Genomic DNA, 24721 nt, shown 5'->3' with positions numbered 1-24721 from the left:
CCAGAGTTTTTTTTTCCAGTGATTGCAAGTGGTGTTATATTTTAAATTTTGACGCTCATGTGTTTGTCATTAGTATGAAGAGATACGATTGATTTTTATATCCTACAATCTGGACCTTGCTGAACTCACTTATCAGTTATAGGAGGGTTTTGGGTTTTTTTGTTTTTGTTTCTTTTTTTGATTCCTTGGATTTTCTATGTAGACAATCATATTGTCTGCCAATAGGAACAATTTTATTTTTTCCTTTTTGATCTGTGTGCCTTTGTTTCCTTATGCCTCACTGCACTGGCTAGAACTTACTGTATGATATTGAATAGAGTGGTGAGAGCGGACATTCTTACTTTGTTCCTGATCTTAGCGTGAAAGCAGTCTTTCACCGCTCAGTGTAAGGTTAGCTGTAGAATTTTTTAAATGCTCTTTATCCGTTGAGGGAGTTCCTCTCTGGGTTGCTGTCTTTTTTTGTTTTTTTGAGTGTTTTTATCATGAATGAGTGTTGACTTTGACGAAATGCTTCTGCTGCATCAGTTGATATAATCGTGTGATTTTTCCTTTTAGCCTGTTAGTAGAGAAATTACATTGATTGATTTTCAAATGTTGAATAGCCTTTCGTCCCTGAAACAAAGCCCACTTGTTCTTAGTGTATAATTTTTATATATGTAAAACTGAATTCTTTTTGCTAATATTTTGTTAATGTGCATAAGAGATACTGCTCTGTCATTTGTGTTGTTTTAAGGCTGTCTTTTTCTGGCTTTGGTATCAGGGAAATACTAGCTTCATAAAATAATTAGGGAAGGGTTCCCTCCTCTTCAGTTTTCTCAAAGATGTTATATAGAGTTGGTGTTGATTCTTTTTTTAAATGTTCATAGAATTCTCTAGTAAAACCATCCAGCCTAAATGTTTCTTTTTTGTTAGTTTTAAAATTACAGATTCAGTTTCCTTAAGTTATATGGCTAGTTATCTATTTTATTGGCTGAGTTGTACTACTTTGTGTTTTTGAAGAATGGGTCCATCTCATCTAAGAAGTCAAATTAAAGTATGTGGAGCTGTTCTTGTTACTCCTTTGTTACCCTGCTGGGTCTGTAGTGCTGTGACCTGAAATTGGCTCTGTGTGTCCTCCCTTTGTTGTTGTTGTTGTTGTTGTGAGTCTTTGTTACATAAATGAGTTAAAGATGGTCCTTCATGTTGGCCTCTCTGTGGCGTTCTTCACAGCAAGCTGAGACGTTAGTTCAAAGCCTTGCCAGCACCAAACTCCATTCTTACACACTCAGGTGCTTTAAATATAGCCCCAATACACATATTTTTAGCCATTCAGAGGCTGCCTGCTTTGAATACCCTGTGAAGCCGCACTCTCATCTGCAAACTTTTGCTTGGACACACTGGGGCTGTGACAGGCCTCTAGCAGGTGCTGTCTGGCTTCCCTCCCATGCAGCCAGTCAAAGTGCTACCCAAACGAAGGCGGTGTGTGCTGTGACCATCTCAAGGTCCTGTCTTTTTCCTTGGTCTGCCCCAGACCTTGAACTCACCAGTTTTGCTAGAGGTTTATCAATTTTAATGATCTTTTCAAGGAACCAGTTATTTGTTTTATGGATTTTCTTTGTCTTTCTGTTTTCAGTTTCATTGATGTCTGCTCTTTATTTTCTTCCTTCTGCTTGCTTTACTTATTTTGCTCTTCTTTTTCTGTGTTCTTGAGGGTAGGAGCTTAGATAACTGATTGAGACTTTTCCTCTTTTCTAATACATGCATTTAGTGCTCTGAATTTTCCTTTCAGCATTGCTTTAGTTGTAACCCACAAGTCTTGATAAGCTATATTTTCATTTCCATTCAGCTCAGTGTATTTTTCTATTTCCCAGGAGACTTCTTTAAATCATGGGTTATTTAGACATGGATTGGTTAGTATCCAAGTATTTGGAGATTTTCCTATTGTCTTTATATTATGAATTTCTAGTTTGATTCCCTTGTGGTTGGAAAACACATTTTATATGATTTCAATTCCTTTAAATTTGTTGAGGTTTGTTTTATGGCCAAGGGTATAGTCCATCTTGATTTACATTCCATTGTCCCTTGGAAAGAATATGTGTCCTGCTCTTGTTGGGCAGAGTGTTCTGTAAATGTTGACTTCATCCTCTTGGTTGACTAAGCTGAGTTCTTCTGTGTCTTTGCTGATTTTCTGTCTAGTTGTTCTGTCAGTGTTGAGAGAGGGGTGTTGAAGTCTCAGCCATAATCGTGCGTTTGTTTCTCCTTTCAGTTCTATCAAGCTTTAGTTTGATGTATTTTGTAGCTCTGTTTTTTGGTGCACACATTGAGGCTTCCTATGTCTTATTGGTGGAATACCCTTTTTTCATTATATAGTGACACTTTCTTTCTCTGGTCATTTCCTTTGCCCTGAAGACTGTTGTAGCTGATAATGATAATGATTTACTTTGATTAATGTTTGTGTGATATACCTTTTTCCATCCTTTCACTTTCACCCTGCCTGAACATCATAATTGAAGGGAGTTTCTTGTAGGCAGCTTATAGTTGGGTCATGTTTTTTCAACTCATCTGCCAATCTTTGTCTTTTACTTGATATATTTATATAGTTTGCACTTAATATAATTGATCTATTAGAATTTATTTTTGCCATTTTATATTTTTGCTTTCTGTTCTGTTTTTCATTTTCTCTTTTCTTTTTCTAGTCTTTCTGTGGTTTATGTGAACATTTTTTAGAATTCCATTTGATTTACCTATAATGTTTTTGAGTATATCTCTTTGCATTGCTTTTTTAGTGGTTGCGCTAGGTATCACATTATATATACATATCACAGTCTACTGGTGTCATCATTTTACGTTCGAGTGAAATATAAAAACCTTGCCTTCTCTTATAGGCATACCTTGTTTTATTGTGCTTCACAGAGACTGTGTTTTTTACAAATTGAAGTTTGTGGCAACTCTACATTGAGTAAGTCTGTTGGCATCATTTTTCCAACAGCATTTGCTCACTTTGTGTCTCTGGGTCATGTTTTGGTAATAATCAAAATATTTTAGACTTTTTATTATTATTATATTTGTTATGGTGATCAGTGATCTTTGATGTTCCTGTGGCAAAAAGATTATGACTTGCTGAAGGTTCAGATGATGGTTAGCATTTTTTACCAATAAAGTATTTTTTTAATTAAAGTATGTACATTGTTTTTTTAGACAGAATGCTATTGCACACTTAATAGACTACAAGATAGTGTAAACATAACTTTATATGCACTGGGAAACCAAAACATTTGTGTCACTCACTGTATTGTGATTTTTGCTTTATTGCAGTGGTCTGGAACTGAACCCGCAGTATCTCTGGGGTAGACCTGTGCATCCGTTCACCCTCCCCCACTTGTAATATAGTCATCTTAAATATTTCCTCCTCTTATATTTAGTCACATCAAACAGTGTTACCATTTTTGCTTAAACACCCAAACACACTTTAGAATACTCAAGAAGAGAAGAAGAAAAGCCTATTGTAATTACCCATATTTTTCTTTACCATGTCTTCCTTCCTTCATGATGTTCCATGATTCCTTTTATCACTTCCTTTCAGGTTTGTTTGTTTTTTGCCATGCTGTGCAGCTTGCAGGATCTTAGTTCCTCAACTAGGGGTTGAACCCGGGCACCAGCAGTGAAAGGCCGGAATCCTAACCACTGGGCCACCAGGGAACTCCTTTCCTTTTGGTTTAGAAAGCTTCCTTTAGCCATCTTTTAGGGTAGATCTGTTGGTGACAAATTCTGTTAGTTCTTTTTTTCCTCTACGAATGTCTGGATCTCTCCTTCATCCTAGGATATTTTTAGGGTATAAGGATATAAGATTCTGGATTGAGAGTTCTTTTCTTCCAGCCCTTGAAAAATATTGGTGCCACTTCTGGCCTCAGTGGTTTCTGATGAGAAATCTGTTGTCATTTGGATTGTTTTTTTCCTGTAGGTAAGGTATCATTTCTCTCTGGCTGCTTTCAAGATTTTTTTTGTTTATTTGTTTTTAGTTTTTAGAAATTTCATTATATATCTTGGCATGGATGTATTTGGACTCTTGTTTGGAAGAATCTAGCTGTTTGAATTCAGTAAGCTTTGTGAATCTGGATTTATGTGTCTTGCCAAATTTAGGAATTTTTCAGCCGTTATTTCTTTGAATACTTTTTCAAACCCATCCTCTTTTTTCTTTCCTTCTGTGACTCATGAAAGTTAGATTTGTTTTTTTTTTTTTTTATCATCTCAGAACTCCATGAGGCTCTATTAATATATTTTCAGGCTATTTTCTGTTTGTTGTTCAGATTAGATATTTTCTATCATTTTGAAGCCCAGTTCACTGATTGTTTCCTGTGTCCCATTTTGTTTTGAGCCCATCCACTGAGCTACATACATCAGTTATTGTATTTTTCAATTCCAGAACGTCCATTTTGTTCTTCTTTATATCTTCCTTTTCTTTATTAAGCCTTTCTTTTTGCTGAAGATTTCTGCTTTTCATTTGTTTCAGTCATGTTGTTATTGCTTGTTGAAGCATTCATGATGGCTGCTTTACAGTCTTTGTCAGATTTTTCAGACGTCTCTATCATCTTGGCACTGGAATCTGTTGATAATATTTTTTCTTTCTGTTTGAGATCTTCCTGGTTCTTCATATAGTGAAGGATTTCCGTTTGAATTCTGGGCATTGTTTCATTGTGTTATGAGACCTTAGATTTTTATTTAAATCTCTTGTTTAACTCGTCTCTGCTCTTGGGTGCTGCTCTGTGACTGCCGGGTGAGGTGGAAGCCCAGGCTGCCTGCCGAGCTCCCATGGACACCCAGGGCCAGGGCTGTTCCTTGTACCGCTGGGCCAGGGTGAGAGCCCCGGTGTCCGGCCTCCCACACCCCAGGACCACATGTCCCCACGGGCACTGTGGCTCCGTACCTGGCCTTGGGACACCACCCTGCTGGGGGCGTCAGGGAACCTCACTGCAGCCTCGGAAGGGTGGTGGTCCGGGCTCCCCACTCAGCCTTTGCTGGCATTGGTGGCGTGAGGCCACAGTTTTTCCTGTAGTGTTTGTCTGGAGTAGAGCAGCTCTGTGTAAAAGGTTTCTCTCTTGCTGGGTTGCCCTTTCCTGGTTCGATGACTTGAGAGAGCAGGCTTTTGTTGGGGCTTCTTAAAATCTGCCTCCATTGGCATTTCCAGGCTGCCAGCTTGTTCAGCTCCAAGTCTGGGCAATAGGAGGGAAAAGGAAAGGCCCAGGGGACTCATCACTGTGTCATTCCTCAGCCCCCAAGATCCCTGGGCAGTTTGCCCCCTTCTCTGCACTTTTCAAAGTCTTCTTATGTTTCTTCTATGCGTAGTGTCTAGGGTTCTAAGTTGTGCTGAGCAGGCAGTGTGGGGAAAGTGCTTCTACCCCATCTTCTTGGAAGCAGAAGGCCACCTTGGTGTCAAGGGCCATTTTGGCACATCGGATCCTACATCAGACAGTTCCTTGTTTTTGTGCTCCTGCCCCAGCACTGTGAAGATGGTGACCTTTGGGGTTAAGGGACCTTGTTTCTTAATAGGGAGTTTTTCCTTTCTTGCTGATTGCTTTTACAGTTTAATATTGACTCTACCTCATTCTCTGGGTTTTTTTTTTTTCCATTCCAGAATATGTACTAGACCTATATGTTGGACCTTTTCCTTCAATTCTGCATTTAAACTCTCATATTTTCTCTCTCTTCATGTCTCTGTTCTGCCTCCTAGTAATTTTCTCCAGTCTGGATTGCAGTTCACTAATTTCCTCCTTAGTTTTGTTGATTCTACTCTTTAACTCGCCCACTGACTATTTATTTTTAATGACTGCGGTTTTTATTTCTAGACAGACACATTCTGGAAATCTACCTTTTCTTTTATATCATTTTTTATGGATTCATCTTTTCGTATGGATTCAGTTCCTTTTTTATGGTATTAATCATCCTGAGTATACTTTGTCAGGTTCTTTTTTTATCAAATTCTTGAAATTGTCATGTCTTTGGATTGCTAACTCACTCATGATGGGTTGTTTGAATGTTTTGTAATTTTAGATTGTGAGGATTGCGCGTCTTCAGAGGAGCTGTAAGCATGGGTCTCCTATGTATCCCGGTTTGAGGATGTGTCCTTCCAGAGTGACCTGCATTTGCATCTTCCAGGCATCCTGTTGATACCACTTTCTAAGGCCATTTTTATTGTTTTAACTTTCTTGACTTGGAGGTTCACTGTCGACATGTTTTTTAAGTTTGAATTTCACACTCACCTGTGGAGCCAGCCCATGATAAATCTTCAGAGCGTAATGTTTTTCTGCTGATCCTGCTGAGAGGTCGGGCAGAGTCAGAGAAGGTTCCTTGTCCTCCTGAGCTGGTGAGAGGATTTTTCCAGCCTGTCCTTCACTTGTTCAGATTCAGCTCTCTACTCCTTCCTTCACATGGGCACAAGCTCTTGAATCCTGTCCCACAGCTGTTAAAACTCAATACTGACAACCCTCCATCTGGGGCCCCTCCTGCTTTTTCTAGTTCCAAGCGTCTAGAGATTTCCTTTTCTTTCCTAAAAGGTCAGCTATGTGTCTTTTTTTAATATGATATATTTTTTCCAGCATTTCTAGTTGTTTAACCCAAGAGGGTTTTCAAAAATAGGGTTTTCTATTTAAGTATGAAAACTTACCTCTTGGAGCTACAAGATTCAGAGTGTGAAGAGTTTTTTGGAGGAATTAAATATTTTTACATATGGAAATTACACATCTTACTTGTCTTTTGTCCAGCAAGGTGCAAGTCAGTTGATATGTTACCCTTTTACCTGTTGAGGTTGTGGTATAATCTGGACAGCGATTACCATAATAGAGCAAAACTTGCAAAGCAGAAAATAATAATGGAACAAGCATTAAGCCCAAGACTGTGCTTAGATCTGTGAGGTTTTGTTTCAGGATTAGATGGACTTGTGAAACTCCTTTTGCCATGTGCGTGTAAAACATGAGGAACACTCGCATTTGTATATATGAATCATTTTTGCTCTCAAGACTTACTTTTGCCTATATTATTGGCAGCATCTTTACCTGGTTCTCATCTCCAGTGTTTACAACCTATGTAATGTATTGGGCTTTATTTCTTAAACAGAAGAGGATATTGAACAAGATTGAGAACTTCCAGTATTTTCATTTTAACCTGGCAATCTTAATTTCTTGGGCTGTGAAAGCTGTTCAGTGACGATGATGAGACCCGCGTATTTTATTTTGTATGTGTGGTAAAATATACGTAGCGTGAGATTTGTCATTTTAAAATCAACAGTTCAGTGGCTTTAAGTACCTTCACATTGTTGTACAACTGTCGCCGCCATCCATCTCCAGAACCTTTTCATCTTCTCAAACCGATACGCATATCCGTTGAACCCTGACTCCCCATTTCCCCTCTCCCAGCCTCCTCGCAGCCAGCCTTCTACGTTCTGTCTCTGTGAGTTCGACCACCCTGGGTACCTCATATAAATGGACTCTTCTGGTATTTCTCCTTTAGTGACTGGCTTAGTTCACTTAGCACAATCAAAGGTCATCCATGTTGTAGCCTGTATCAGAATTTCCTTCCTTTTTAAGGCTGAATAATATTCCAATGCATGTATGTACCACATTTTGTTTATCGTTGATCTGTCAGTGGATATTTGGGTGGCTTCCATCTGGTGACTGTGACTAGTGCTGTTATGAACACTGGTGTGGCATGCTTTCAAAACAGGCAGTGAGGTGCATAAAACTGTAGGTATTTTTAAATGCTAACAATTGTGAATAGCACTAGCCTGCAAGTTTAATTGCCTGTAACTATTTGAAAAGCACGAGAGGTTGAATAGGCTTGACTTTGGGTGATAAGGAATGTAGTTCTTAGGAACAGGGCTGGACCAAGCACCAGCAAACAAATTGACCGTTTGTGCTTCGCTGGGTGGGTGGTGGGGGAAGGAACCAGGGCTGGGAGCGCGTGGTCGGGTCTGAAACAGGAGTGTGGAGGTGACACCTTCAGAGGTGCCCCCGACAGAACCAGGAATGTGGAGCAGGCCCTTCAGGGCCACGGGCTGAGCCTGGCAGCCGGGGGTCAGCAGACGTGGGTCGGGGTCAGAGTGTGAGGGTGGAGAGGGGCTTGGTGCCTGCAGCGCTAGGCTGAACAGAGCTAGAGTTCTTCGCCAACAGAAAAAGCAAAAGGAATCACCAAGCCAGTGTCAGGCTACCGATGCCCCATCATTCCGATTCACAGATTCCATTCTAGAAGCCTCTAGTTCCAGTTTAGGGAAAGTAGGATCCCAAATTAAATCTATTCCCCTGCGTAAAGAAGAAGTGAAGAGCTCTCTCTATATTGAATGGAACAAATATCACACGCGGAGTACTGACCCAAACCCCTGGGCTTAGGCCGGCCTTCCCAAAGGTCATAGACACAGGAATGAAGGCACGGCCACAGAAGTCTGCAAGTGCAGGGAGAACTTAACACCTGTTTGTGAAAGAAGAAAGGAGTGGACTTCTCAAAGCCTATAAGTCTACCAGGTTTTTTCTTCTGTACAGAAAAATTGCAATTTCTAGGCGATTTTTGCTTGTCACTGTATGTGTATTTATTTGAATAGCAAAGAGATTTCAGTCATTACAAGAGGAGTTTCCAAACTTCCAGTATCAAAAGAAATTGTCCCCAGAGCAGTTTGAAAAGGCACTGGGTTAGCATATAAGCCATGTATCGAAAAGGTGGAAAGGTAAGTCAGTGTGTTTATTGCCATTTTCACAAAATATTCAGTTACCTCTTTTTTATATTAACTGAGATTTCATTAAATTTTATGATTGTAGTCTAAGTTCGCGGCACCTGCTCTAAAGTTCTGTTTCACGGTCTCTTTCTGTTTTTCAGATTTTTTGTTTAAATTCTTGGTTATTGGGAACGCGGGGACCGGCAAGTCTTGCTTGCTTCATCAGTTTATTGAAAACAAATGTAAGTGACGTCACATGGTCAGTGTTTCTTGCATGTCTTCTCCCGAGAGCGCACTCTTGTGCAGATTTGTTTAGGACAAAACTTCCGAATACGTCTCCAGGGAAAATGTCGTAGTTTAAAAATATTTCTAAATGACATAAAAAGTTTATGTTATTAAACGTTTAGTAATCTGGTTTTTTATTTAGCATTTCAGTTGCGTAGTGGGTCATTGTTCATTATGTAGTGCATTGTCCTGTACATTTTCCAGACACTAAAGTACAGTATGATGCTGTGGAATTCTGTTTCCTGGCAGGAGTGGCCCGAGAACCCTAGTTGTACATTTTGGATAAGATAGCATTTGCTCCCCAGCAGCCTTGTATTGTCCTTAAGGCAGCTATCGTCATCAGTCCTGTTTTACAGGTAAATAAACAGAGGTTTACAGGACTTGGTGTGTGCACTTGGGATGGTCACCTAGGAACGGTGCATGTTAGACTCAAACCCAGGCCTTTCGACCACAGAAAATATCTTGTGCTGTTGACTTGCCCTGTGTTGGTGAGAGAGGTTGAATTTTGTATTACAAGCTACTGTAAAAGACGGTAGGTTTGAAAGGCCCTTAAATTAAGCCGTGCTTATATAGTAATGGAAAGAATTGTGGAGAATGACCTGTCTATCTAGAGGTAGTCAGGTGAAGGCCCGAGCACAGAAAATTAATCTCACTTAATGAAGCGCCTCTTAAGTAAGAATGCGTGAGATGCATTAGGTGGCGGGCGGTGGAGACAGAGGCAGCAAAGGGTGTCCTGGGAAAGAGCTCTGAAGAATAAGATTCTAAAAGTGTTTTCTGCTGCTTCCATTTCCATCGACCAGGAGCTTGTTGGAACCTTCATGTAGTGACACGGACCCAGCGTGGCTCAGCCCCTCTTGAATTTGACAGGCGTTCACCCGCTGGGCGGCCTGGGGTTCTGTACGAGTTACCCAGACTTTGCATTGTTCCATCCCAGAAGAGGGGACGCTGGGCCAGGTGCCCGGCCTCGGCGGCCACTCTCCCTTCACATCCTCCCCTCCCCCCTCACGACCACAGTAATGATGTAAGGAGGCTTCACTGTGTTGCTCTCGTAGCTGTGTCTTAATCAGGATGCCCTTGGCCTTTCGTTACTGCCTTCGAAGGCTTCTCCCGCCAGGCTGGCCCAGTAGCTGGACACCAGCGGATGTCCACGCCGGTCTGCACTGTCTGGGCCTGAGACAAGCTGCTGGAATCAGACCCTTTCCTCCCCCAGGCCCCCAGGGAGCAATGAACAAGCACAGCTGCCAGATGCGCCCCGGCTTCTGGCACAATTAGACTTTGCCCTAGTTAGAAAATACAAGCCAGTGCATGGACTGTGTGGCCAGGGGATTAGCTTTGCCCTATAGTTATAAAATACAAGCCAGTGCATGGACTGTGTGGCCAGGGGATTAGCTTTGCCCTATAGTTATAAAATACAAGCCAGTGCATGGACTGTGTGGCCAGGGGATTTGCTTTGCCCTAGTTAGAAAATACAAGCCAGTGCATGGACTGTGTGGCCAGGGGATTTGCTTTTTCGTTTCCTTTCACATCACAGAAATTTTCTTTTATAAGACAGCTTATTCCAGTTGGGTTTAGCAAACTACTTATTTTGCCAACCTCCCTGCCCATTCAGACAGTATTGATTTCTCCAGCGAATTCATTCCAAATGATTGCCACACACAATACTCGAGTTCATGAAACTCAGCAGCTGTAATGTGCATAGGGGTCTTGGGCTGGGGTGTGTTTGCTCCGAGGTTTTTACTCTATCTTTTCTTCTTTGTCCCTTAATCTTGGGTGAGCATCAAGTTTCTTTCTTGGGCCACGGTGCCTCTCCTTCCCTTTACTTCTGTTTCTTTAGAATGTTCGTCCGCATAGTTGAAACTATCGTTGGCCAAGTTGCAGTCTGTCACTGGGCAGTAAGCCCTCCAAGATGGCACCCAGTATTTTGTGCAGTTGCCATTCACGAGAACCTTAGCGGTGGTCAGGTAGATGTGGTCTTCCATGGCGTGGCCACCAAGCCTCAGCTTTAAATACATGGCTTGTTTAGGTGTTTTGAGAAAAAGCTTTATTGTCTCCTTGAGAACAGGAACTGTGTGTATTCTGTTTAAAACAGTGAGTGCTTATTAGCATCTGACTGTTGGAGAAATGAATGGCGACAGTAAATTACATTTTCCATTGACAGCACTCTTGATTTCAGTGTTACTTGTATAAATCTATAAGCCTGTTTCCCTAATGTTCTAAAATAAAATTTCTTTTTCTTTTTCAGTCAAAGATGACTCAAATCACACAATAGGAGTGGAATTTGGCTCAAAGATAATAAATGTTGGTGGTAAATATGTAAAGTTACAGATATGGGACACGGCAGGCCAAGAGCGATTCAGGTAGCTTTTTCTCTAACTTAATAAAAATATTTGAAAAGTGGGTTTGAAATAATCAATTATATTCTCATAATGTATGTGGTCCCCTCCTCCCTCCCCGCACCCTCACAGATTTTAGAAAGTTCACCTCTGGAAGCTTTAAGACAAGCTAAAAGTCAGTTTTTCTCCACACAGCATTGATTTACGAAAGAATACGTTAGAATCTCTTCCGAGTGCACGTGTCCTAATTTGGAAGCGAATTCATTCTTTGGGACCTAGTGGGTACATTAGGAGGTCGCGGCATTGCATATTCCACACATTACTTTTGGATTAAAATCAAGGCAAAGTAGTAGCACAAACAACTTTTCTCTGTATTTCACTTTAAAAGGAGAATTTTTTTTTTTTTTTTTTTTTTTTTTTTTTTTTTTTTTGCAGTACGCGGGCCTCTCACTGTTGTGGCCTCTCCCGTTGCGGAGCACAGGCTCCAGACGCGCAGGCTCAGCGGCCATGGCTCACGGGCCCAGCCGCTCCGCGGCATGTGGGATCTTCCCAGACCGGGGCACGAACCCGCGTCCCCTGCATCGGCAGGCGGACTCTCAACCACTGCGCCACCAGGGAAGCCCTAAAAGGAGAATTTTTTAAAACCTCTTTGGGGGTTGGTTTTGCTTTACATTAAAACATTCCACAGAATATTCTCTCCTCAGCACTTGCATTACACTGAAGTCATGATCGACGTTTGGAATGATGACCACAGTCCACAGCAGATAGGTTCCATGTTTGATATTCTGTAACTACTAAAGCAGGAAAGTAGATTAATATTTTAGTTGTGTTTTTTTGAATAGATACAGAAAGTCAAACAGAACAGATATTCACAGTTACAAAATGCAGTTAAATAAAACTCAATCCCAGTGCAAGCATTTCACTTGAAGTCAGGTATAATATTTTAAATGCTCAATAATTGTTTGCTTCAAAAGTATCGTAACTAGAGCTTCCCTGGTGGCGCAGTGGTTGAGAGGTCCGCCTGCCGATGCAGGAGACCTGGGTTCGTGCCCCGGTCCGGGAGGTCTCACATGCCATGGAGCAGCTGGGCCCGTGAGCCGTGGCCGCTGAGCCTGCACGTCTGGAGCCTATGCTCCGCAACGGAAGAGGCCACAACAGTGAGAGGCCCGCGTACCGCAGAAAAAAAAAAAGTATCATAACTAGACTTCAGACAGTATTACTATAAAGCTATTGTAATCAGAACAGCATGGTAGGACTTCCCTGGTGGCACAGTGGTTAAGAATCTGCCTGCCAATGCAGAGGACATGGGTTCGAGCCCTGGTCTGGGAAGGTGCCACATGCCGCGGAGCAGCTGGGCCCGTGAGCCACAACTGCTGAGCCTGCACATCTGGAGCCTGTGCTCTGCAACAAGAGAGGCCACGATAGTGAGAGGCCTGCGCACCGCGATGAAGAGTGACCCTGCTCGTCACAACTAGAGAAAGCCCTTGCACAGAAACGAAGACCCAACACAGCCAAAAAAATAAACAAATAAATAAATAAAAATAAATTTTAAAAAAAAAGAATCTGCCTGCCAATGCAGAGGACATGGGTTCGAGCCCTGGTCTGGGAAGATCCCACAAGCCGCGGAGCAACTAAGCCCGTGTGCCACCAACTACCGAGCCTGCGCTCTAGAGCCTGCGAGCCACAACTACTGAGCCCACGTGCCACAACTACTGAAGCCTGCACACCTAGAGCCTGTGTTCTGCCACAAGAGGAACCACCGCAATGAGAAGCCCACACATCACACCGAAGAGTAGCCCCCACTCACTGCAACTAGAGAAGGCCCACGCTCAGCAATGAAGACCCAACACAGCCATAAATAAATAAATATATAAATTTATTTTTTTAAAAAGAGAAAGTACCTTGGACAGACTTAGAAGGACTTTCTTATTTAAAAAAAAAAAACAGTGTGGTACTGGCAGAAAAATGGACATATGGGTGAGTGGAACAGAATAGAGAGCCCAGAAATAAACCCACACACCGATGGTCAATTAATCTTCCACAGAGGAGGCAAGAATATACAATGGAGAAAAGATAGTCTCTTCGATAAGTGGTGCTGGGAAAACTGGACAGCTACATGTAAAAGAATGAAATTAGAACACTCCCTAACACCATATGCAAAAATAAACTCAAAATGGATTGAAGACCTAAATGTAAGACCAGGTACTGTAAAACTCCTGCAGGAAAAGCAGAGGCAGAACGCTCATTGGCATGAATCGCAGCAATATCTATTTTGATCCGTCTCCTTAAATAATGAAAATAAAAGCAAACATACACAAATGGGACCTAATTAAACTTAAAAGCTTTTGCACAGCAAAGGAAACCATAAACAAGACAAAAAGACCACCCTCAGAATGGGAGAAAATATTTGCAAACAAACCAACTGACAAAGGATTAATCTCCAAAATATACAAACAGCATGCAGCTCAATATCAAAAAAAACCAAACAACCCAATCAAATAATGGGCAGGAGACCTAAATAGACATTTCTCCAAAGAAGACATACAGTTGGCCAACAGGCACATGAAAAGATTCTCAATGTCACTAATTATTAGAGAAATGCAAATCAGAACTACAGTGAGGTACCACCTCACACTGGTCAGAATGGCCAACATCAAAAAGTCTACAAAAAATAAATGCTGTAGAGGGTGTGGAGAAAAGGGAACCCCTCCTGTGCTGTTGGTGAGAATGTAAGTTGATGCAGCCACTATGGAGAACAGTATGGAGGTTCCTCTAAAAACTAAAGGTAGAGGCCCAGCCGAGGGCAGGGATGAGTGAGGCAAGGACTGGAAAGACAGAAATTAAGTGAAAGTCTGCTGACCCTCACCCTCTTCCCCCACCTCTTCCTTAGCTGCTGGCAGCCAAGTGTGTATGTCTCAGGCAGGAGAAACGATTCTTATCTGCAGAAAAATAGCCCCAAAGAAAAGGCTTAAAGATACTAACATTTTGGTTCACCAATGAAATAGCCCAATTTCTGTCCAGCCATCTCACAGTGAATAGCCCACACATAAAGAGTGTCTTTTAGAGTTTGGCATCCTTGTTCTTGAATATAAATGATCAACCAAGGATCAGCAGACACTTGACGAAAGTTTTTAGGATAAGAGAAAGAGCCCAAAATAAAGAAAATAGAAACTTTCAGGGAATAGACAGAAACTAAAACTACAGTATCCTCACCAATAAGAGTAGATATTGCGTTCAGGGAATGAGAACAAACTTATAATTTAAAAAGAGCAAAATTAAAATAATATATTAAATAAAGTAGTGCCCTTCCAGAAAGTGAAACGGTAAACTTGAGAAAGGGAAGAGACAACATAAGGGCTTCCCTGGTGGCTCAGTGGTTGAGAGTCCGCCTGCCGACACAGGGGACACGGGTTCGTTCCCCGGTCCGGGAAGATCCCACATGCCACGGAGCGGCTGGGCCCGTGAGCCATGGCCGCTGAGCCTGCGCGTCCGGAGCCCGTGCTCCGCAACGGGAGAGGCCACAACAGTGAGAGGCCCGCGTACCGCAAAAAAAAAAAAAAGAGACAACATAAGAAATCATACAGAGTCAGTCCAGGAAGCTCAAGGCCTTACCAGTTAAGCCTTCCCGAAGACAGAAGAGCAGAAGAAACAGTAAAAGAAACAATCGAAGAACATTTTCCACTAGAGGAATGAGACTCTGTAAGATTCCACCTTACACCAAACACAGATGAGGGGGGAAAAATCCAGACCAGGTCTGCCACATAAAATTTCACACCACCAGGGATGAAGTGAAGATGCCAAAAGATTCCAAGAGGGAAGAGCAAATCACATATCAAGAATCGAAAATGAGAATTGCACCGGACTCTTCAGCAGCAACGCTTGGAAGCTAGAAGATAACTAAAGCCTTGCCTTCAAAAGTCAACGTGAAAAATTTTTTCCAACCTAAAATTCTGAACTCAGCCAAACTCTCCATTAAGTGTGAGAATAAAATCAGAAATACCTTCAGTTATACAAGAATGGAGGGAAACAAAGGTTGCCTTTCATATGTTCTCCCTTAGAAACTTCAGGAGGATATGCTTCACCAGCACAAGGGAGGAACCAAGAGAGGAAGACCCCAGCCTGGGGAACAGGGAGGTGGCGGGAGCTGTCTGAGCCCCATTTCTTAGGGGTCCTTAGGGAGGTTCCAGTCCGTAGGCACGATCGATTCGATCACTGACCATTGGGGGTTGAACTTGAGCCCCGGTCCCTGAGCACCAGGGCCTTGCAGGCCTCGAGGAAGACCTGGAGGAGGGGCTGAGGGCCACAGGTGACAGAGGGGACGCGCGTGGCAGGGCTCCAGGCAGAGCTGGTGGTTCGGATCAGGACGGTGCTGGTGAAGGTGTAGAGACGTGCACGGTGTAGGACCTGACCAGTTGGTGAGACGGGTCCTGACGGATGTGTCCACTGTGGGACACGTTGCGTCACATCACTTTGTGATGGGCACAGAGTGGGTGGAGAGATTCCTGGCTGTGTAAACAGAGTGGGTGGTGGGGCCGCCTCCCGGAGGGGCCTGTAGGCCAGGAGCCAGAGTTCTGCCTGAGATGTTGACTGTGATGCATGCATTGTGGTCACACGGAGTTGCCGGGCTGGCGGATGGCTCTTACGGAAGTAGGCTGAGCTGAGGATTAAACTGGAGTTGAGAGCGTTGGGAGAAAAGAGAGTGGCATGGACATATATCCACTACCGAACGTAAAACAGCTAGTGGGAAGCAGCCGCATAGCACAGGTAGATCAGCTCGGTGCTTTGCGACCACCTAGAGGGGTGGGATAGGGAGGGTGGGAGGGAGGGAGACGCAAGAGGGAGGGGATATGGGGACATATGTATATGTATAGCTGATTCACTTTGTTATAAAGCAGAAACTAACACACCATTGTAAAGCGATTATACTCCAATAAAGATGTAAAAAAAAGGGAGAGCCCAGGACCCAGCCTGGGGGAAGGAGCTCCAGGACCAGCGGGGCAGATTCAGAGGAACGGTCCCGTCCGGAGTAGCTGGTGTGAGAAGAGACTGGGAGGGAGTGGGGCTGCGGCCTGGGGGCGGGGGGAGGGGTCCAGGCAGCAGGGGAGGGCAGGTGCCGCGGGGTCCACGGGGCAGGAGGAGGCGGTGCTGGTGAAGCAGCCCCTGAGACGTGTGGGTGCGCGAGGGGCCCACGATGGGATGGCAGCGGGAGCGTAGCACCGCCTGCCTGGCTCTCGTCCAAGATGGGAGGTGCCGGAGCCCATTGTATTCTGTGAGTGGGGAAGTCTTCGCGCGGGGAGAGAGTCGAGATGCAGGGGAGAAGGTGTGTTACTGCAGGAGAAATCCTGGAGCTTGTGGGAACGGGCGAGATGCGCTCGGGTGGGGGCTCGCTGAAGACAGGTGAGGCCGCGCGGCCGGGCGTGGGGGGCGCAGCCACGCGCAGTCCCTCGTCCACAGGAAGGCACGGATCCCGGGCAAGCAGAGGGGCTGCCGAGGGCTTCGTGCCCTGGGACTCTGTGATGCCCCCTTTCTGCCCCTCCCCCGACGTTCTCAAAGGCACCCTTAGTTGTGCGGGGCAGCCTCATGCCCTCCAGGGAGGATGACACTCATCCCAGCCTCACGTCCCCACCTCCCTATCGCTCCTGTGATACGATTTCAGGCAGGACAGCCCTTCAGGCCCATGTTCAGATAACTTTGAATCATTTCTCTTTAAAGCCACCTCCGTCCCTATGTTGTGGTTTCCAAGGCAAAAATGGGTGTTTTGTGTGGGAAGATGGTGCCCAGGGGTACGGGCTCTGCGTGGTGGAAAGTGAAAGCCTGTAACTCTTCCAGGTCTGTGACGAGAAGCTACTACAGGGGTGCGGCAGGGGCGCTGCTCGTCTATGACATCACCAGGTAATGACACCCCTCGCCGGCCTGTGCTCCCCGAGGTCCGAGCCTCCCCGCGGGTGTGCTGGGCACGTCGGTGGCAGGGCTGTGGGGCGGGAAGCCCCTCAGCCCTTTCCCTGGGGGTCTTGGGCGTTTTCGAAGCAGCCCCTTCCACCACTTTACCATGTAAAGCAGCATGTTCCCAAGCTTCAGACAGATAAGCACCCCCAGTGTCATGTTTCTTAACATGATGTTTTGATGCTTTCCTTAAGGTTTGCAAAGTGAAGCTTTGCGTGTGGTAAATTATTAGAAGTAACGGACCTCCATCAAGCACAGGCTCTAGGCTGGGACGGCCTGGGTTCAAAGCCCACTTGCCGTCACCAGCGGTGTGAGTCCTCCGGCGAGGTGCTCCGCTGTCTGGACTTTAGTTTCCTTGTCTGTTCCATGGAGTAATGACCACGTAATACTCGTGAGGTTGTTGGGCGGTTGATTTGGTTCACATAGAGCTCTTGGCCCATCGTAAGGATCTGAGTGCACTGTCCTGCGTGTAGCTATCACCCAGGTATCACAATTAAATTTAAAATTCAGTTCCTCGGTCAGTCCTTAGAATATACGAGGGATTTATCCTTAGATAGATGAGGGCTGAAAACAGTCCTGAAGGTGGATGCACCTGACCCAGTCCTGGCTCTGCCACTGGCTGCTTGTGTGACTTTGGGCAACTTAGTCTCTCTGGGCCTCAGGTTTCTTGTGGAAACAGGAGATAATAAGAGTCTGTGTCACAGAGTCCTTACAGAGAATCAGTGTGTTAAATTCGTGTGAAGCGAAGTACCAGCACATCACATGGATCCACTGAGTGGCAGCAGTTAGCCTTAGTTCCTGCTCGCATGTTGCATGAACTGAGAGCCCAGTAAATACTGACCCTGCTTGGGCAGACAACAGACAGCAAGCTTCTGACTTGTTGCCTCATTTTCATGGAAACAAGATGAAATGCACCCTGTTGGTGTGGTGTACACCTGGGGCATCAGGTCATCTGAGTCACCTTAAAGGTTGTGGGCGTTGCCCTGCGTGTGTAGAAGCGCTGTGAGTGGTGTGAGTGACTGGAAAGAGTTGCTAGCTTTATAAAATACATGTGCTATTTTCACAATCTTATATTACGCAGCCGAGAAACCTACAATGCGCTTACTAATTGGTTAACAGATGCCAGAATGCTCGCGAGTCAGAGCATCGTCATCATCCTCTGTGGGAACAAGAAGGACCTGGACCCCGATCGGGAAGTCACTTTCCTAGAAGCCTCCCGGTTTGCTCAGGAAAATGGCAAGTGGCCTTGCACCTGTCACACCTGCTGGAGGTTTAAGACGCAGCTGTAGTTAGGAAGTGTGGAACTTCCTGCTGTTTTCACTGTGCATTAGACGCATTTAACATAGTCTCACCCTATTGCATTCTGCCCACGAAGGTTACTATGATGAGGGACTTCCCTGGTGGTCCAGCGGTTCAGACTCTGTGCTTCCACTGTAGGGAGCGCAGGTTCCATCCCCGGTCAGGGAACTAAGATCCCGCATGCCGCGTGGTGTGGCCAAAAAAAAAAAAAAGAGGTTACTATGATGATAAAAGCTAATCTCTTAGCATTCTGTGGTGACTTTTCAGTCTAGGATCTTTGATATCACAGGTCTTGGTTTAAAGTGAAATTTATAACAATCTTTAAAGGCCCTAATCAGATGATGTCATCTTTTATAAAATGGAATTTGAAGCTAAGTTAGTGAAATATTAGACGTAAATAGAAAGGGAAGCAGTAGAAGACATACTGGACTAATTGGCTGTATTTCACTTACATTAAATTTAAGTCATTTGGCTAAAGATGCCTTTGAAACTTCTCTGAATTTCCGTATAGAATACATAAGGATGACACGTAAAATTAATGGTTGCTTATAGACAGCTGAATGAGAAGAATTCACTACTGGGCATATACCCTGAGAAAACCATAATTCAAAAAGAGTCATGTACCAGAATGTTCATTGCAGCTCTATTTATAATAGCCAGGAGATGGAAACAACCTAAGTGTCCATCATCAGATGAATGGATAAAGAAGATGTGGCACGTATATACAATGGAATATTACTCAGCCATAAAAAGAAATGAAATTGAGCTATTTGTAATGAGGTGGATGGACCTAGAGTCTGTCATACAGAGTTAAGTAAGTCAGAAAGAGAAAGACAAATACCGTATGCTAACACATATATATGGAATTTAAGAAAAAAAATGTCATGAAGAACCTAGGGGTAAGATGGGAATAAAGATGCAGACCTACTAGAGAATGGACTTGAGGATATGGGGAGGGGGAAGGGTAAGCTGGGACAAAGTGAGAGAGTGGCATGGACATATATACACTACCAAACGTAAGGTAGATAGCTAGTGGGAAGCAGCTGCGTAGCACAGGGAGATCAGCTCAGTGCTTTGTGACCTAGAGGGGTGGGATAGGGAGGGTGGGAGGGAGGGAGACGCAAAAGGGAGGGGATATGGGAACATATGCATATGTATAACTGATTCACTTTTTTATAAAGCAGAAACTAACACACCATTGTAAAGCAATTATACTCCAATAAAGATGTAAAAAAAAACACTTATCCCACAAAAAAAGAAAACAGATACTTAGAAAAACATAGCTTAGGTTTAAAAAAAAAAGAATTCAGACATTTTAAAATAACTTTAATTTCTGGAAGCAATCAACAACTAAAATATCCTACTATCACCTTTCAGTTGGACTCCAGGACCACCCACTTACACTCTCACAAACGAGCAGGGTTTCTGCTAGGAAAATAAACAGAAGCCTTCATGAGTTTGTAAAGAAGCTGTTTAGAAACATGCACGCTTAGAATGTTAAAGGTCGAAAGGAATTTATTTGTCATTTAAGTGAAACTCATTTTTACAAGGAAGGAAACAAGGGTCTGGAGAGGTTGTGGTTTGCTCCCAAAAGCAAGGAGAGCAGCCTTCTGCTGCTTGAGTCACCAGCTGGTGCATAAGAAGAGGGCTCGTTCGTGGAAGATCCCCTCACTGTCAGGGCGGCACACCAGATGTCAGCACTTGTAGGTTGTATCTGTGGTGACGTGGAGACTATTGGAAAGGCAATTGCTACTTTGTCTTATATCAACAGCCGGGTGCCTTCAGCCAGCCTGCTTCCTTACCAGCGTCCTGCTTGCTTAGTTTCTTCAACACATTTAAGTGCTAGCACAAAATACTAGTTACTTTTTGGAAAAAGTTAGATTTCTTCTAATATTTAAAAAAATATTTTGACATTTATTGATTTCATATTTGCAGAAATACCTGGTTTTAAGTACTAAATTTGTTTCGTCTGTTATTCTAAAGAGTGTAGTAAGCTGGCAGTTATGAGTCGAATAATCGTGATTGTCTTCTAAATATGGCTTCGTGTTTTGTTTGATGTCGATTTTAGAGCTGATGTTTCTGGAAACGAGCGCACTAACCGGGGAGAACGTGGAAGAGGCCTTTGTACAGTGTGCGAGAAAAATACTTAACAAAATTGAATCAGGTAAAAGGCTTTCCATTCATAAACTTTCCTTTAGCGTCGTTTCCTCTCTAGCTCAGTAGTGTCACTTTTCAGTACTTCCAGGAGTGCTTTGGTCAGAGTGGCCTCTCCCCCTGCCGACCTGCAGTCACCACTCACAGGCTTGAAGGTCTTGTCCGCTGCTGAGGTGGGAGCCCATGCCTCCTTCACGGCGGCCTCCTTGGCCCCAGTGACGGAAGGGACAGAGTCAGGGTGTCAGGGTGCGTTTGCTTTTAGAACCACAGCCTTTGTTGGAGCCATCACTTCAGGAAGAACGGACCTTTGTCCGCGCTCCGTCAGCACCTCGGGTTCTGCTGGGCCAGCGGTCGTGTGTGGTGGATTGATGTGATCTATGGGCACCTCGCGGGGTGCCACTGGTTTAGATCAGGCATCGGGGAGAGTTTACTCCCGAAGCTCACTGAGCGTGCCTCAGTAGTAACCTGTCTCATCATTGTTCTGTTTGTTGCTTCAGTAAAAATAAATTTACAATACCCCTAATTTAGGCAGCTGACAAAGTAATATGTAGTTGTCATTTATTAGAGTTACTTTTTATTAAGTATCACCGCAATTATATGTGGACATTCAGTTTTTAATTGGTTCATTCAAATATATGAATGCCTGTTCTTTGTCAGGTGCTGGGATACAGAAAAAAATTAATCACAACCCTTGCCCTCAAGAAACTCTTTCATGGGAAGCAGTCAAAAGATAATTATAATACGGTGTGGTCGATACAGTAACTGAGAAGCACACAGGATCTTGGGGCATACGAAGAAGGAGAACCTACCTGCTTAGGAGGTGATATCAGGAAGGGCTTCCAGGAGGAGGTGGCGGCCGAGCTCAGGCTGTCAAGTGTGAGGAGGGGAGGCCAGCAGGGACAGCGCGAGTAGACACTGGGGGAGAAGTTGAAGTTTCTAGAACAGACGGACCACAGCGGGGAATGGCAGGAGAGAAGGCTGAGGAGAGGCAGCAGCCAGGCCAGGGATCGTGATCCGGGACCTAGAACTTTACCCTGTAAAGGGTGACCGAGTCTCCACCCTGCCTGTATGCTAGAGCCTCCTGGGATGCATAAAAGTTTGAATTCCAAGACCCGCCTCTAGAGATGCTGAATTAGGCCCTCAGCATCAGATTTTAAAACGCTCTCTCGTGTGATTAATTCTGATGTTCGTCCACGACTGAGCACTGCGGTAGGGGTGAGTGGCCATTCAGGGGCGGGGGCCGTGAATGACGTGGTCAGATTGTGGCTGGAGGCAGATCGTGTGTGTGGGTGGTCACATCAGGGACATGCTGGAGGGAGCCCAGGGCCGATGGCCAGGATAGCAACAAAGGCATCTTTGAGTAATCCGAAAAAAGATGCCTGATTAAAGCTTTATCGAGGGTGTGGAAGCGGAGATGAAGAGACATAGATGAATCCAAGAAACGCTTTGGCAGTGGCGTCCTGACTCAGATGCTAACTAGCGGGGCGGGGCCCTTGCCTCTGGGGAGGGGACTGAGAGGTGGGGTCAGGAAGGGAGGAGGTGTCACACCTGGGTAACTCGGGGACCCAGAGGGTCATGGCAGAGCCAGAGGGCAAGCCGGTTCAAGGGAATCCAGATGCTTCTGTTTTGGAGTGTTCCCTGGGCAGCGTCACTGGAACAAACGTGAGGAGGCATGCAGGAGGCTGTGGGGAGAATTCCTGGCTGGCGGAGTCTGCTTGGGAGCCATCAGTCTGTAGGAGTAGTGGCAGCTCTGGAAGGAGCGAGACCACGCAGCGATCAGTGGAGAGTGGGAAGGGCAGTGGCCCGGAGCGAAGCCCTGGAGGCCAGAGGATGAGAGAGAGGAGGGGGAAGTCATAGGTATGTGAAGGTATATGAAGAGATCCGGGAACGTGTGTATCACTTTAGCTGAGCTTCAGCCAAAGGGTTGTTCATTATCAAATGCATCAGAGGAAAGTCTCATAAGCCAAGACGTGAGCTGAAGAGTGTCCGGTGGGGCGGGCAGTAGGAAGTCACCAGTCATCTTTACCAGCAGAATGACAAGGAGAAGACAGGAGGCAGCGGAGCGCCAAGAGGGGGTGAGGAAGCGGAGCCTGGCGCCTCCCCGGAGGAGGGTTAATTTAACGAGAGGTTTCAGTAAATGACGCGAGAGGAGAGAGAGGAACGGAAAGGAGAGAAGGCGGGAGGGGAGCGGACGGAGAAGGTAGGGGCGGGCGAGGTAGTGGGAGAGCACCAGGGTCCCAGACGGCGGGCTGGGCTCAGCAGGAACAGGGCCGCTTCATCCTTGTGTGGTCTTTTGACCTGAAAACAGCAGCAAAAAGTTACTCAAGCTGGTACAGAACTGTTATTTTTAAAGACTAGAGCATCAGTAGTTGTCATGAAAATTGGTGTGATGTTAAGTATTAGCAAGCTCAACACGAGCTTTTCTTTAGCTTACCTCCCCCTTTGGTGTCCACCCATAAATACAGTGTGTGTGAGTTCATTCATATAAAGCTTTTAGGATCTTTTTCTTCTGAGATCATCCAAATCATAGTTACGTCAGATGGAAAACTATAAGGACATGTTAGAACTCTTCAGCAGTACTTTTTTTTTTTTTTAGATTTTATTGACATATAGTTGATTTACAATGTTGTGTTAATTTCTGTTGTACGGCGAAGTGATTCAGTTAGTTATACATATATATATTTTTTCATATTCTTTTCCATTATGGTTTGTCACAGGATATTGAATATAGTTCCCTGTGCTCTACAGTAGGACCTTGTTGTTTATCCATTTCAGCAGTACTTTTTAATTTTAGTTTTCTAAAGAGGCAGTACATTCATATGGCTCAAAAACCATTATTTTCTCCCCTCCTTTTTATACAAAAGTTAGCATACTATGAACTCTGCACTTACTCTACCTACCAGTGATGACAAATCAGTATTTAGAGACTTCCATGTACATATATATATGCTAATGTATATGTGCACACATCATGTGTGTGTGTACGTAGTGTTCAATTTTGTGTATTGCCATAATCTATTTAACCAGTCTACTTTGGACATTTGAGTTGTTGCCAGTATTTTGCTGTAACAAAAAATGTTGCAGTAAATAACCTTTTGTATATCATTTCACATGTGTGTGAGTGTGTGTATAGGATAAATTCCCAGAAGTGGATTTGCTGCGTTAAAGAACACAAGCATTTGGAAGTTAGGTAGAAGCTGTCAGATTCCTCCATCGGGGTTGTAGCAGTTTATCATCCCACTAGTAGTGAATGAAGGTGTTTATTTCACTAAAGCCACACCCACAGGGTGTATTATCATACGTGGGTTTTTACCAGTCTCATAAGTGAAAAATGGTATCTTTTTTGATTTGTGGTTTAATTTTAAATTAAATCTTCGTATACGTAATATATTCACATAATTCCAAATCCAGAAAGTGCAGAAGAGGATAGAGTGAGTCACCCTCTGTTACCCCGTCTCCTGTCCCCTAGCTATCTAGAGCTCTTTCTTGAAGTCAGCCATTATTACCAGTTCTTTATGTATCCGTCCAAAGAGGTTTTTATGCCCATACAAGCAAACATGTGTGTTTTTTCCTCTGTATTCAAAATTGTGTTGTATATACACAGTGTTCTGCACTTTGCTTTTTTCACTTAATATATTGTGGGGATCACAGAAACATGAAAACTTTTTCTAAAGACTTGCTTGGTCCTCAGGTGAGCTGGACCCAGAAAGAATGGGCTCAGGTATTCAGTATGGAGATGCGGCCTTGAGACAGCTGCGGTCTCCACGCCGCGCACAGGCCCCGAGCGCACAGGAGTGTGGCTGCTGAAGCAGTGCAGGGTGCACAGGTAGGTGCCTGCGTCGTGGCCACCCTGCCGCCTTCGGCCTCGCCCTCTGTTTGCTACCCATAGCCCCGCACAGGCTTAGAGGTGGAGGCTGTCACTGCTTTTTGCAGCTGCGTTATGAAAAGGAGAGGTGATTGCATAATTAAAAGTTAGAGATTCTCAGCAGTGAGAATCTCTGCTCACACATTCTTCTCAAGCTCACACGGA

The 24721-nt window shown here is 44.3% G+C and overlaps 1 protein-coding gene across 2 annotated transcripts in view; it reads left to right on the top strand.

Annotated features, from left to right (window-relative positions):
• Window positions 1–24498, top strand: part of RAB4A (RAB4A, member RAS oncogene family) — a gene marked incomplete at its 3' end in the record, with an annotated part of 47519 nt that extends 23021 nt beyond the window's left edge. Inside the window, exons 2-7 of one of the 2 annotated variants that reach the window (XM_082853839.1) lie at window positions 8839–8919; window positions 11205–11319; window positions 17125–17187; window positions 18320–18474; window positions 20606–20701; window positions 24383–24498. In XM_082853839.1, the coding sequence (XP_082709965.1) occupies window positions 8839–8919; window positions 11205–11319; window positions 17125–17187; window positions 18320–18474; window positions 20606–20701; window positions 24383–24498 (626 nt within the window). Of the gene's footprint in view, window positions 1–8838; window positions 8920–11204; window positions 11320–17124; window positions 17188–18319; window positions 18475–20605; window positions 20702–24382 lie in introns of those variants that run through there. The other variant, XM_082853840.1, reaches the window with a different exon arrangement.
• Between the last annotated feature and the right edge of the window lie 223 nt (window positions 24499–24721).

This window comes from Leucopleurus acutus (assembly GCF_964270905.1).
Source record: "Leucopleurus acutus genome assembly, chromosome: 14".
NCBI classification, from domain to species: Eukaryota; Metazoa; Chordata; class Mammalia; order Artiodactyla; family Delphinidae; genus Leucopleurus; species Leucopleurus acutus.
Note: the sequence above shows the minus strand (reverse complement) of the source record. Positions and strands in the feature narration are given on the sequence as shown.